This window comes from Lipotes vexillifer, unplaced genomic scaffold (genome assembly GCF_000442215.2).
Source record: "Lipotes vexillifer unplaced genomic scaffold, Lipotes_vexillifer_v1.1 scaffold299, whole genome shotgun sequence".
NCBI lineage: Eukaryota > Metazoa > Chordata > Mammalia > Artiodactyla > Lipotidae > Lipotes > Lipotes vexillifer.
In genome coordinates, this window is record NW_006784347.1 from 2686073 (window position 1) to 2700107 (window position 14035).

The 14035-nt window shown below is 37.9% G+C and overlaps 1 protein-coding gene across 1 annotated transcript in view; it reads right to left on the reverse strand.

Moving 5' to 3' along the window:
* Positions 1-14035, reverse strand: part of SMURF2 (SMAD specific E3 ubiquitin protein ligase 2) — a 118317-nt gene that overhangs the window by 3144 nt on the left and 101138 nt on the right. The window contains exons 11-16 of the mRNA XM_007456781.1: positions 11021-11213; positions 9872-9975; positions 7234-7348; positions 5265-5443; positions 4247-4384; positions 918-1038 (exon numbers count right to left, since the gene is read on the reverse strand). Of these exons, the coding sequence (XP_007456843.1) occupies positions 918-1038; positions 4247-4384; positions 5265-5443; positions 7234-7348; positions 9872-9975; positions 11021-11213 (850 nt within the window). The remainder of the gene's footprint in view (positions 1-917; positions 1039-4246; positions 4385-5264; positions 5444-7233; positions 7349-9871; positions 9976-11020; positions 11214-14035) is intronic.

The following is a 14035-nucleotide window of genomic DNA, read 5'->3' on the forward strand; positions in this document are numbered from 1 at the left end:
CCTGCTATGTTTTCTTCCTCCTTCTGACTACTTCCTTCTGGTCATTTCACTACAGAATAGTCCAATCAAAAAAGGAATGGGGATGGTAGTAAGTCAAGCCAGTCTTTTTAGACTTGTTTGCTAACAGGTCTGTTAACAGATTTAGTTAGAAAGGATGCTGAAGTTAATGAATAAAATCATGTTTTAAATTATGTATCGACTTCAAATATTTATGCTATCCCTAGGCACTAATTAAATTTGGAACCTCAGGTAGAATAAAACGTTTTTTCAAAGTAGTTCAGTAGAAACTGAGATGTATTTGTTAAAGGTCTTAATTATAACACCAACCCTATGGTGCTTTAAGGACTAGTTTTAGAATAAAAAATGGTTAACTGTTTATTATAGTTACTATTAGTAATGAATGTTTCCAAGGAGACTGAGGTTGCTGAGACAGAGTTTAACCTAAGTGTTTCAATTATTTCCTCTACGTTTTTGTCTATCAACTGCTTTCTTACAAAGCTTAATGTAAATCCAATTACGCCTAGGCTTTTATTCCAAATAAATGTCAATATGGTGGAGACCAATTAATAAAGTTTTATTTAACTAAATCAATACCCACTTAACTAGGGAACAGAAACAACACCGGAAGAATGTACACAGAAGACACGAAATCTATAAAACACATGAACGGAAAATATAGAAAAATAAATTAAGAATAGTCACAATATAAGAGAGACTGGTTACTTGTAAAATTTCCAAAACATGAAAGGCTTTTCCAAAAGCAGGAAAGACTTTTCCTGTGAATTAGAATTCTCACAGCATCACATCATAAAACTTCAAAAGCACCAGAAATACAGCTTTCCTCTAAAACTAAGTAACAGAAAATTCCCAAACTTTCTTTGTTATACTAGATGATGTCATGACATTAATACACTGACCTCTAACTCCTTCTCGTCAAATGTCTTCAGCAGATGCTGTGGAATTACTTCATTAAATCCTTTCTGCAGGGCCAGGAATTGTGCCTCAATTCCTCGTAAAAATCTCCAGTTCACATAGAGTCTGGAAACATCGGACAGGGGTTTCATATGATCAAATATATTCAGGTTTGGTAATTATTATGAATCTCTAGTACTTTAGCAACGTTGCACTTTACAAGCATCTAGCATTAAGAATTTAGTCTAAAATCTAAAAGAATCTCAGGTTACTGAAGGTATAGATGGATCCTGAGCTGTGAGGCAGTTCACCATAAATTAAAAAGCGGTAACCTTCCACCAACAAAAGCAGCATCAATACAGCAACTCTTCACATCAGAAAAAGTCCTATTAAACTGGAAGTTGGCTAGAGAATAGATGAGTCTGAAGTTAAAATTAGAATGAAATGTCTTTCTCAACTTCTAGCATGCATGCCGATAACCAGAAAAAACCCATTCAACCAAAAATGACTATTTTTCTGGTTTCACTTGAAAATATCATCTGAATGTGTAGGGTGTTTTCTTTATATTTTGTGGGTTGCATATGGGGGAAGAAGAGGTAAAGAGAATCCCCAAATCCAAAATGAGAAGAAACAGTAAAAGCCAATAGCAAGCACTTTTTGACTAAATACTCATTTTTCCCTATAAGCTTTAAAAGCCCTGGAAGATGTAATTTTAGCAACAATTGTACACTAAAATACATCTCTTGTGTAGCTCTACTTACGCCTTTGATTTGGACTTATAATTTATACATGAAATTGTTTTTTTTAATCTATCTTCCCAGGAAAACCTCTCCATCTCACAGATCTCAGAACTACTCATACTCCCAATTTGCCAGTATTTCCTTTTCCAAACTTGGAGAAATAGTTCTCTACTTTAAGAAATAAGTTACTTAATATAAATGATATCCTTTGGGGGACCTCATTTTTTGTTTGTTTGTTTAAGGGGACAGCAAAACTACACACCTGTAAAAAGTTTTTCTTTGTCATTTTTAAAATTTCAAAACTATTTTTGTAAACTATTTATTTATTTATTTTTGGCTGTGTTGGGTCTTCTTTGCTGTGCGCAGGCTTCCTCTAGCTGTGGCAAGCAGGGGCTACTCTTCATTGCAGTGTGCAGGCTTCTCATTGCAGTGGCTTCTCTTGCTGCGGAGCACGGGCTCTAGGCATGTGGGCTTCAGTAGTCGCAGCATGCAGGCTCAGTACTTGCAGCTCATGGGTTCTAGAGTGCAGGCTCAGTAGTTGTGGCACGTGGGCTTAGTTGCTCCGTGGCATGTGGGATCTTCCTGGACCAGGGCTCGAACCCATGTCCCCTGCATTGGCAGGTGGATTCTTAACCACTGCACCACCAGGCAAGTCCCTCAAAACTTTATTTGGTAAGGGAAAATTACTGTGTGCTATAAACATGACTGAATCCTAGAAAGTGAGCAGCCCACACTAGGTCCTGGAAGTGAGACACTACTGAAATTCAGGAAATTCCCATTCATTCTTCTTTTTTTTTTTTTTTGGCTGTGTCGCACAACATGGGGGATCTTAGTTCCCCGACCAGGGATCGAACCCCAAACCTGCACCCCCAGCAGTGAACTGCAGAGTCCCAACCACTGGGCCACAGGGGAAGTCCCTCATTCTTTTTTTAATTAGAAATGTAATACATGTTTGTTATTAAAAGAAAAATTATATTTTAAAAAATCAAATATTAATGGGACTTCTGTGGTGGTCCAGTAGTTAAGACTCCGTGCTCCCACTGCAGGGGACACGGGTTCAATCCCTGGTCAGGGAACTAAGATCCCGCATGCCGCACGGTGCGGCCTTTAAAAAAAAAAAACATTAAATGTGGAGACAGAGTAAAACCTGAAAGTCCACTCTTTTATCCTCTTCCCTCTCTACGTCCAGGCCCATCACCTCTACTCCCTCACCCTGGGCAAACATTTTATTTGGTAAGTGGCCTTCCTGAACATCTTCTGAGTATAAAACAATACAGACTTTGTTCCTTCTAAGACTTGCCTTTTAAATGAGAGCTTATGCAGAGTCTATCTTTCTTTAAATATCCACATAATATTCTGTTTAATGTATTTAATCATCCATTCTCTTTCTAAAAACATTTTAGCAGTTTTCAATTTTTTTACAAGTAGTATTTAGTTAAACATCCTTATTCATATTTCTTTAATCACATATGTGTTTCCAAAGAATAGATTCCTAAAAATGGAGCTGCATATATGTTTTCATTTTGGTAGCTGTTATCAAATTGTTTTCCAAAAAAACTATACCAATATTCACAATCTATGAGACTGATGGGCCTCATCTATAAACTAGAAAATTTTAGCCAATAAGACCTGGGGACATATTCTGTACAAAAAAGTATAACATGAATGTTTCTATGTATATATGGTGAAGTTCAAACTCCTAAATTTGATCATAGTTTAATGTTTAGAAGAACTTTAGATACCATGAACCAAATGCTCTAACTCAACACTTCTAAATTCCTCAATCAACAGGTGATTTCATAAAACTTAAAGAACATTTCCTTGTATTTCTTTTATAAGAAATATATATATATTTCTTATATAAATCCACAATGTGCTTATTTATAAATAGGATAAGTCCTAGTGATACAGCACAAAAGTGCTTCTGTACAGCTAGCTGTGGTAGCTATGCTACACGTGACCCCACGAACCATGTTTCCTGGTATGTGTGCCTTTGTACAGCCCCTCCTCCACACCAAACCTGGGCTGGCATGTGACTCGCTTTAACCAAAAGAATACAGCAGAGGTGATGTTGGCCAGTTCCAGGCTTAGGCTTTAAAAAGATCCAGCAACTGCTTTTGTGCTCTGGGAAACCAGCCACGCCATAAAAAGTCTGGCTATCGTGCTAGGAGAGAGAGAGGCCATGGTGAGAGTGAGGGGCCTCTGATACCACATGGGGATAACCAAAGAGCCCAGCCAACAGTGAGAACTAAGCCCCAGATGGTGACCCAGTGTCCATTCCAGCTAGCCCCCAGCCTTTCGAGCCACCCTCGGTGAGGCATCAGATATGTGAGTGAAGAGGCCGCCTTAACATTTCCATCCCAGATGACACCACATGGAGGAGAAGTGTGCTGTCCCTGTTGTCCTCGATCTCAATTTCTGACCCACGGGATTGTGAGAAATAATAAAATGGTGGTTGTTTCTAAGCCACTAAATTCTGCAGAAGCCTATTTTGTAGCAATAAGTAACACTACCTAAACACATAAATGTTTTTCTGTACCGCCATTCTAGAACATTAAAACAAGTCTCCGGCTTAAGAACACAGAAGTGTTTACCTGACATATTCTTTTTTATTTTCTTCAGTAACAGGGATACTCTTGCCATTTGGTTTAAGTTCATGCTGAATAATTTCACCATAGGCATTATGTTCGACGCAGAAGGTATGGTCCAAAACACCTGTGATATCATTCTCACTAGGAAGGGAAGACAGGGAAAGACACTTCATTGGAAAATCTAAAATACAGATATTGTAGACGTATTAATTGGTGAGACAAATAAAACTAAGGTAGTTTCATGACATGCAAACATAGGGTTAGATTCCTTTTACTAGTTCTTATGCCACCATACCTCCTAGTTTTGGGGCAGAAAAGTCAAAGAGCTTTAACCTTCATAAACACCAGGAACATTTTCCTTCCTGAGTAATGAGAAAGCCCTGGAAAGCTGGGGTTTACACAGGGAAAACTCAGTAATGTTTGGCTTTCAGGTAAGAAGCCCTACTTGAGTCTGGGTAACCTAAGTGACTAAACACCCGAGTAGCCCCACTGAGAAAGCTACTCGTGTACTTGGTAAAAATAATCATGGCCAGTGTATCTTCACAAACGAATGACACCCCCAAAAACAGAACTGATTCTTACAAATACCCTTTTTTTTTTTTGCGGTATGCGGGCCTCTCACTGTTGTGGCCTCTCCCGTTGCAGAGCACAGGTTCCAGACGCGCAGGCTCAGCGGCTATGGCTCACAGGCCTAGCTGTTCCGCGGCACGTGGGATCTTCCCAGACCGGGGCACGAACCCGTGTCCCCTGCATCGGCAGGCAGACTCTCAACCACTGCGCCACCAGGGAAGCCCCACAAATACCCTTTTTAAAGTATGTTTTCAACAGCCACCACTTAAGCAGGAATATCTTATTCTAACATGCATGATGGAAACAACTTGCATCGTGTTGAGGAAATCATTATGTATAAATACTTTTAAAAATCATTTTTTATATTTCAAAAAAAGTACATCCATTTTGAAACATGTATCTTTTTTAGAAGCTCAGATTCTAAATATAACGAACAAGACTCAATACATACAGTATCCACACTAAACTGTTATGAAGATCTGGATCAACTAACTCCATGTCATCCAAGGTAATGGACTTCCCAAGCAACTGTTTATAAAAAGGCAATGTGAAACCACCATCAATATAATGTCCATGAAACACAGCCATTCCCATTATTCGTCCAACGAAGTGGAAGTATGATAAATGTTCCTGAAATTGAGAAGAGTTTATATAAATACTCAAGGTAGATACTATCCAGGGAATTTTTTAATAAAAATTAAATATTTAAGGAATGGTAATTTTTTAAATAAACAGTAAGTATCAACTTATACTCCAATTTATAACTATTTAAATGGAATAGGTTATCCTATCAAAGCCCAACAATCATTAGGGAGAGTCTCTATAGATACTATACTTTGCTATAAAATATTACAGCAGAGCCAATGCCCCTCTCAAAGGGTAGTCATTCTGTAAAGTTTATCCTCAGAAATTAAGCCCAAACTACAGTCCCTCTGCAGCTTCATTAAATCACCTGTAGATCCTGTTCTCTCCCTCTCCTCCCATCTCCTGCTAAGCCCCTTATAATCCTGGCTCTGTCATGGGAAAAAAGCTTTCAATTCTATACCTCCCTCTTCCTTTGACCTAACCAGAAACTGAACTTCAAAACATCATAGATTTAAGGGACAGATTTCATGTCTAACTTGGACTAGAGTCCTGATTCTGCCAGCTACTAGCTATGTATACTTGGGCAAATTACTTAGCCCCTGTGGAACTAATTTTCCATACCCGGAAAAATGACAGTAATAATAGTATCTAAAAAGGGTCTCTGTGAGTAGTAAAATGAGGTGATGAAGCCCAAGGCACTGGACCTGGCATATGGTAAGTGCTCAACAAACGTGAGCTATCATTACTACAGTGGCAGTAATGAGCTCTCCAAGCAGAACCTTCACCTAAAAATCTTCCCTTTATAAAGAATACCCTGCAGTGGATCTAACGTGCCTACCATGTTTAGACAGATTTGGTCTTTTAGGATATACTGTTTTATTAGTTGGATGCTTGTATTTTCAACTTCTTTTACTTCGCTATTTAATAATCTTTAAGCTAATCTTTAAGCTAATCTTTAAGCCTCCCTTTTATCTTAAAAATAGTTTTTTTTCTTTTTAAAAAGCAATACCTGTTCGCTACAAAATATTTAGAAAATATAGACAAGAAAAAAAAATGCCCATAGTCTAACACCCAGAGATAACCACTACCAGTATTGTAGAGCCTTTCAATGTTTACACATATACATGTTTACCAAAATTTGCTTCATACTATTATTCTATAATCTTCTTTTCACTTAATAAATACCATCTTTACATGTTATTAACTATTATCCCACAACATCATTTTAGTGGCTGTATAATATAACCTTGTATGGAAAGATAACAGAAATAATATAAAAACAACAAATCAATAACAGCTGCTAACTCTTGTTGAGTGCTTAGTAATATGTAATAGGGTTAATAATGTATAGCACTGTGCTAAATACTTAATGTGCAGGGTCTCATTTAACTGTCACAACCCCTCTCTCAGGTCCAAACTATATTTATTATTATTAGCAATGATAAAATTGAGGCTTAAGTCAATGAAGGTCACAAAGCTAGTTAGTAATGGGACCAGGATATGAACTCATGTCTTTCTAATTCCAGAGTCTATGCTCTTAACCATGTTATTCTGCTTCATGTCATAATTTAATCAACCCCCTCTTAATGGACAGCAATGCTGTTTCCACTTGGGGCTACTATAAACAGTGATGCAGTAAACCTCCCTGTGCCCAAACTGTTGCACATATCCACGATCATTTACTTGAGAACATTTTCTAAAAGAGGACTTGCCAAGTCCAAGGATGTGACTTGGACAAAGACAGTAATCCTATGTCATAAACTACACTGACATTTAAAGATAAAAAACACTGTAGGTCATAACTTAATTTGTATCATTATAAACACCAATCATACCGGATTAACTGCAGAATCAGGATTGATCTGCAATGTATAGATATCATCTCTTGAATACTGGAAGAGGCCATAGTAAGGATTCAACATTTCATGTGACAAGAGATATAACCACTCCCTAAAAAACAAGATATGCCAAAGGAATTTTTTGTTAATGAATACACCTTTACTAAGATATGCTATTAATCATGTTAGCAAGAAGTTTTTAATAAAACAAAGCACTAACTAGTTATATAAAATCACATTAGAAAAGCCTACCATTCCCCAAAAGCAAATGAAAATTCTTGTTTTATTGAAGTCACTTCTCACTCAATTTTGGGTAATTTTATGACATTTTAACATCAGAAAATCTAAGGATAATATCCAGAAGTACCAACTACTCAGTAGATGCTGCAGCCCAGTGGTCTGTTACTTTTAATTGCTAAACAAATTTGTAATTCATAATAAGTATAAAATAAAGGGAAGAATATGGTATTATTTCAAAACACCCATGTGGTCCATTTATACCACCCTGGTCCTCTCCAATCATAGCAGATTTATACTAGTTTATACAGATATATAACATTAATTTACTCTTACTTTCAGACAAGGGTATGTTTTATTGTTGATATTGTTTTAGTAAGAAAATTTCATTATCCATCTTCATTATCTTTTTTGTGTAAACCCTAAAATACACCATGATAAAAATGTAAGAGGTGAGAAACTGCAAGGCATTTGGTATAGGTGGGAACACAAGGGCAAAGCTGCATTTTCTGGGTATGTTCCATACCACTTCTTGGTTTCAAGCATACAACGGTGTTTTTAAAACCTCATAATAAACAGTACTATCAACTTAAGCTTATTAACTCATTTATATTTTTCAAAGTATGAAAGACAACTTGTTATTCATCTTGGTGAAACTGAAATAAAATGACTAGTCTAGGCTTTAAGGAGATGTCATTCTAGTCTCAACTCCTGTCATTGCTCAGCTAGGAAAGGCACATAAATGATATATTCTGATATTATGGATTAAACAGATGGAATAATATATTTTTAGGAAATGCAGTGAAACACTGTTAAAGTAGTTAAGCGAAAATATTTCAAAGTCCTATCATTTGACAGAGTCTAAATCAAATCACTACATTTAATATTGGGTTGGCCAAAAAGTTCGTTCAAATGAACTTTTTGGCCAACACAGTACTTGAAAACTGTAGAGATTAAAAAGAAAAAGTGAGGTCTCCACATAAGCAACCTTCCCACCTAATGTGTCCTGTATGTTTTTTATGCATGTATGTGTTTTTTATTTTATTTTATTTTATTATTATTTTTTTTTTTTGCGGTACGTGGGCCTCTCACTGTTGTGGCCTCTCCCGTTGCGGAGCACAGGCTCCGGACGTGCAGGCTCAGCGGCCATGGCTCACGGGCCCAGCCGCTCCGCGGCATGTGGGATCTTCCCGGACCGGGGCACGAACCCGTGTCCCCTGCATCGGCAGGCGGACTCCCAACCACTGCTCCACCAGGGAAGCCCCATGTATGTGTTTTTTAAAAGAAAGTCCAACTTTCGTTTTGTTTTACTAAGTATTTAGAACATGCATAAAAGCAAAACTCTACTTTTGGGTTCTACTATGGGATAAAGATCAGAAAAAGCAGTTCACTACCACATCCCATTTAGTCCGCCCAAACCCCGAAAGTAGTGAGGTTAAGAAATAAACAACAAAAAACTAACTACTTATTTGGCCTATACGTATAATTATAGCATTTAGATTCCATCAGCAGATAATTAACAAGTTTTCCCAACAAGCATTCAAAATCTACTTATGAGTAAATCATAAGCATTCCACAGAAACTATCAAGCCTTAAGTATGATGTACAAGTGATAAATGCTAAAAATCCAAACTAAAGAAACTATCCATTTGCAGGTAAAAAGGTCACAGAATGAAAGTATATCTACAGGTGAAAACAAGTAATGCCAAATAACGATTATGGGACTTGGTGGAAACACAAATTTAATTTAGGCTGAATTTAGATTAGGGGAAGCAGAATTATCATGACGGTCCTTAAAATGTTTTAATACAGAAGCTATAATGTTTCTGCTACATTCACATAAAGTGAATTCTCACACCTGGAAAAAAAATACTTGATGTTTGAATGTAGCAGAAACGTTATAGCTTCTGTATTGAAACATTCTAAGGACCACTTATGATATACACACATACTTACAGACACAAACATTCCTTTAACAAGGTTGAAAAGCATGGCAGTGTAAGCAAAGGGAAACAGTATTCAGTTTAGAATACGTCATTAAAATCTCAAGACTGTTACTGACAATGTAAAGCAGAGGGAATAACATGTACTGAAGGAGAGAAATGGAGAAAATATTGGGCCTGCAGACCCTACCAACAGTCCATATAGGGTTGCAGCTAGCTTTCAGAGAAAGTCTCATTGGACTACATGATCCATTCGGGAGTTCACAAACACTCTTCTGGTAGCAGTACTATCCTAACCTAATTATAAATGTATCTACTAGGGTACCCTCTATTGCAAACATGAGGGAACATTATGCTAGAAAACAAATATCAATGAGAAAGTCACACCACAGGAAGTATCTTAAATTTGTAAATATAAGGATCCATACGTCATTTACTGATGAGCAAGGTTTTACCTGGCAACCCCTCCGTAGTCAAGCCCTTCTTCTCCACGAAATTTTATCATTAATCGCTTCCAGAGATCTTTCGGTCTCATTTTCATGACTTGTCGATATGATTCCTGAAATAAATGTTTAATATACTATTATTACTAGGTGCTTTTAACCTGTTACTTAAACTCTCCCTCCATTCCACCTACAAAACATGTTTATTTAAATAAGGTAGAATTTGTTCAACAATCAAATCAATGGATAAACTCCAAGGGTTTGAAACCTCATGGAACTTCTGACAACAAAATGGATATAGCTTAATACTGTACTACTGAAACCAATTCCTTTGATAAATATTATATTAAAAGCCTACTAAATGCAAAGCTCCATATTTAAGTCCTATGAACCATAGCAATGATTCCACTCACATTAAAAAACAGAATCTGATAGAATTACCACTTTTTTTTAAGTTAGTTGTCACAGACACCAGTAGAAAGTAAGGTAAGAAAAAGAAAGTTTCAAAGAACATAAAAAAATCATTAATGTGATCTTCACTAAACAGACAACTTTCTATTATTTTAAAAATACAAATGACTGACTACAAAAAAGGTCAGAATGGTCCTGAGAGAAAGAAGTTCATCCTTTGGGAGAAGGATTATCAAGTTCCCAAGCATCTTTTGCCCCAGAACACTTTAGTAAGAGGGAAACCCCTGCCTTGGACCTCTGCCATTTATTATGAAAGAACTCTGAAGTTGCTATTAAAGCTATAAATCCAAAGATAAAAGGATATACTAGAAAGGACGATTTTCAATAAATTAAGGAAGTAGTCCAACAGTAATGATTTTTTGACTTAAGAGTCCCTAACCTCTTGGAAGAATTAGAAAATAAGGGATGGATAATATCTCTGGTCTTTTAAAATTCATTAACAAATAAGTATCTGCAACTGCAAGGACCAAGCTGCCCCAATCAGAACATCTCACACTTCATCGCATTTAAATGTTTATCTTGTGTATTAAATCTCTCCAATATTATTGCCTTTATTCCCACAAGTAAAAAAAACATTAATGAAAATTCTCCCATTCTAAAGAGATATGAGTCCCCCAAAATATACTTGGAAAACAGAGTACATCACTGAATTAATTTTTCTCTACTTTAAAACAAGACTTGCAAGTTTACCTCAAAAATCTCTTCCCTGGAAACCTCAATGCGGCAATGGCCAGCCTGAGGCTGTTGCTGGGAAAGTTCTTGCCGCAAAATTTTTAGTTTCTGAACCAGGTCTCGTTTGTACCGTGGGACTGTCAGACACTCTGTGTCATCAGGGCACAACGATACCACCTGCTGTTGCTGGTCTTTCAATTGGTTCTGCCGACTAAAAGTAAACAAATATTACTGAAGTATTTTAAACAAGAGAGATTGCAATTACACATTTAAAATAGCACCCTACGCTAAACCAAGTCTACCTATAGCATTTCTAGGCCTTATTATATTCTTAGCTTCACATTTTTGACAAGAATAAACTAGCTCCAGGGCTTCCCTGGTGGCGCAGTGGTTGAGAGTCCGCCTGCCGAAGCAGGGGACACGGGTTCGTGCCCCGGTCCGGGAAGATCCCACATGCCGCAGAGCGGCTGGGCCCTTGGGCCATGGCCGCTGAGCCTGCGCGTCCGGAGCCTGTGCTCCACAACGGGAGAGGCCACAACAGTGAGAGGCCCGCGTACCGCAAAAAAAGAAAGAAAGAAAGAAAGAAAGAAAGAAACTAACTAACTAACTAGCTCCAAAGTTTATTTCTTGGAACTTATGGAAGTGGATAACAGAGTTTTATTCAAAAAACTTTTATACAGCTGCTGAGAACAACTTTCTCAAATACTGTTTCCATTTTCTTCTGCGTAGTTTACCATCTCTCCCTTTAAAATTCAGGCATAGGCCAAACCCTGTGCCTGTTATCTAGAGTCTGTCTCTCTGGAAGAGACAGTTTGAACTGGCAGCTTGGCAGGGACCCCTTCTCCTATGCACGCTACAGTCTAGACCACAAGAATGTGGGAGGTCACAGCAAGTTACTGGCACAGAGAAATGAGCACTTCACAAACAAACCTAAACGCTTTATAAAGTGCCTACTTTTCTTTCGGCCACACTGCACAACATGCAGGATCTTAGTTCCCCGACCAGGGATCGAAGCCGTGCCCCGTGCGATGGAAGTGTGGAGTCTTAACCACTGGACCACCAGGGAAGCCCCTACTTGTCTTTTTATTGTGGTAAAATATACATAGCACAAAATTTACCATTTTAACCATTTTTAAGTATTATAGTCAGTGGCATTCAGTACAATCACATTGTCTGTTGTGCTAAAGTGACTTCTAACTGCACATATATGGTTTACCACAAATACACTAAAATAATCTCCCAAGTACAGCAGAAATATAATAATAATTTTTAAAGGCACATTGCCTAGAGTTATTTTTATTCTCCAAGCAAAAATAATATAAGTTGCATCTAAGAATTTTTTAAAAGAATTTTATGATATAATGAACTAGTTAATTCCAATAAACCATCAGGAAATAAAAAGTCAGATAATTCACTATTGATATCTATGCAAACATTGAGTGACTCTGTTGGAATTTAATTTTTTTTTTTTTTGGCTGCGTTGGGTTTCCGTTGCTGCACGCAAGGCTTTCTCTAGTTGTGGCGAGCAGGGACTTCTCCTCACCGCCGCACGCAGGCTTCTCATTGCAGTGGCTTCTCTTGTTGTGGCATGTGGGCTCTAGAGCGCAGGATCAGTAGTTGTGGCACACGGGCTTAGTTACTCCATGGCATGTGGGGTCCTCCAGGACCAGGGCTCGAACCCATGTCCCCTGAATTGGCAGGTGGACCCTCAACCAGTGCGCCACCAGGGAAGTCCCTGGAATTTAATTTTACACACAACAGACACAAGAGTACAATCTCCTAACCTAAAGATAAAGGGCAATGGTAGCTATGAGAAAATAAACAAAAATAACTTTCAGTTCTCTAACAAATCACCCAAACTTACTTTACATACAGTGACTCTTTTATGTACCAGGCCAAATTTTGTCCTAGAACGTGTAACTATCCAGAGAAAATGCAGCTTTGATGAAAATTACAAATCGCCATTTACTACTCTCATACAACATTGTAATAAAGGTGTTTTTTAATACACACATACATATATAAATCAAAACAGAATATATTAAAAATACTCTCTAAACAACTGTATTAATCCTATCCAAAAACAAAAAACAAAAAAAAATTTGAGTATACCAACTTAAAGATACAAAACTTTAATTCAATGTAAAACCTAAAGCCATAAAACTTCTGAAACACTAGAAAAGTTTTATGACTCGTGTTATGCAAAAATTTCTTAAATATGATCCCCAAAGCACAATTCATAAAAGAACAAATGGATAAAATGAACTTCATTGAAATTTCAAAGAAACCTTATGCTCTTCAAAAGACACTGTTAAGAAAATGAAAAGACAAATCATGGTCTAAGAGAAAATCTTTCTAAAGCATACAGCTGACATAAAACTTGTATTTCAAATACCTAAAGAATTCTCAAAACTCAAAAGTCAAAAAAGGGGCTTCCCTGGTGGCGCAGTGGTTGAGAGTCAGCCTGCCGATGCAGGGGACGCGGGTTCGTGCCCCGGTCCGGGAGGGTCCCACATGCCGCGTAGCGGCTGGGCCCGTGAGCCGTGGCCGCTGAGCTTGCGCGTCCGGCAACGGGAAAGGCCACGACAGTGAGAGGCCCACATATCGCAAAAAAAAAAAAAAAAAAAAAAACCAAACAACTCAGTTTTTTTAAAAAAGGCAAAAAATTTCACCAAAGAAGATATACAGATGGAAATAAGCACATGAAAAGATGCTCAACATCATTAGTCATTAGAGAAATGCAAATTAAAACTATAATGAGGAACTTCCTTGGTGGCGCAGTAGTTAAGAATCCACCTGCCAACGCAGGGGACACAGGTTTGATCCCTGGTCTGGGAAGATCCCACATGCCGCGGAGCAACTAAGCCCATGCGCCACAACTACTGAGCCTGTGCTCTAGAGCCCGCGAGCCACAACTACTGAGCCCGCGTGCATCAACTACTGAAGCCCACACGCCCTAGGGCCCACGTGCCGCAACTACTGAAGCCCGTGTGCCTAGAGCCCACGCTCCACAACAAGAGAAGCCACCACAAT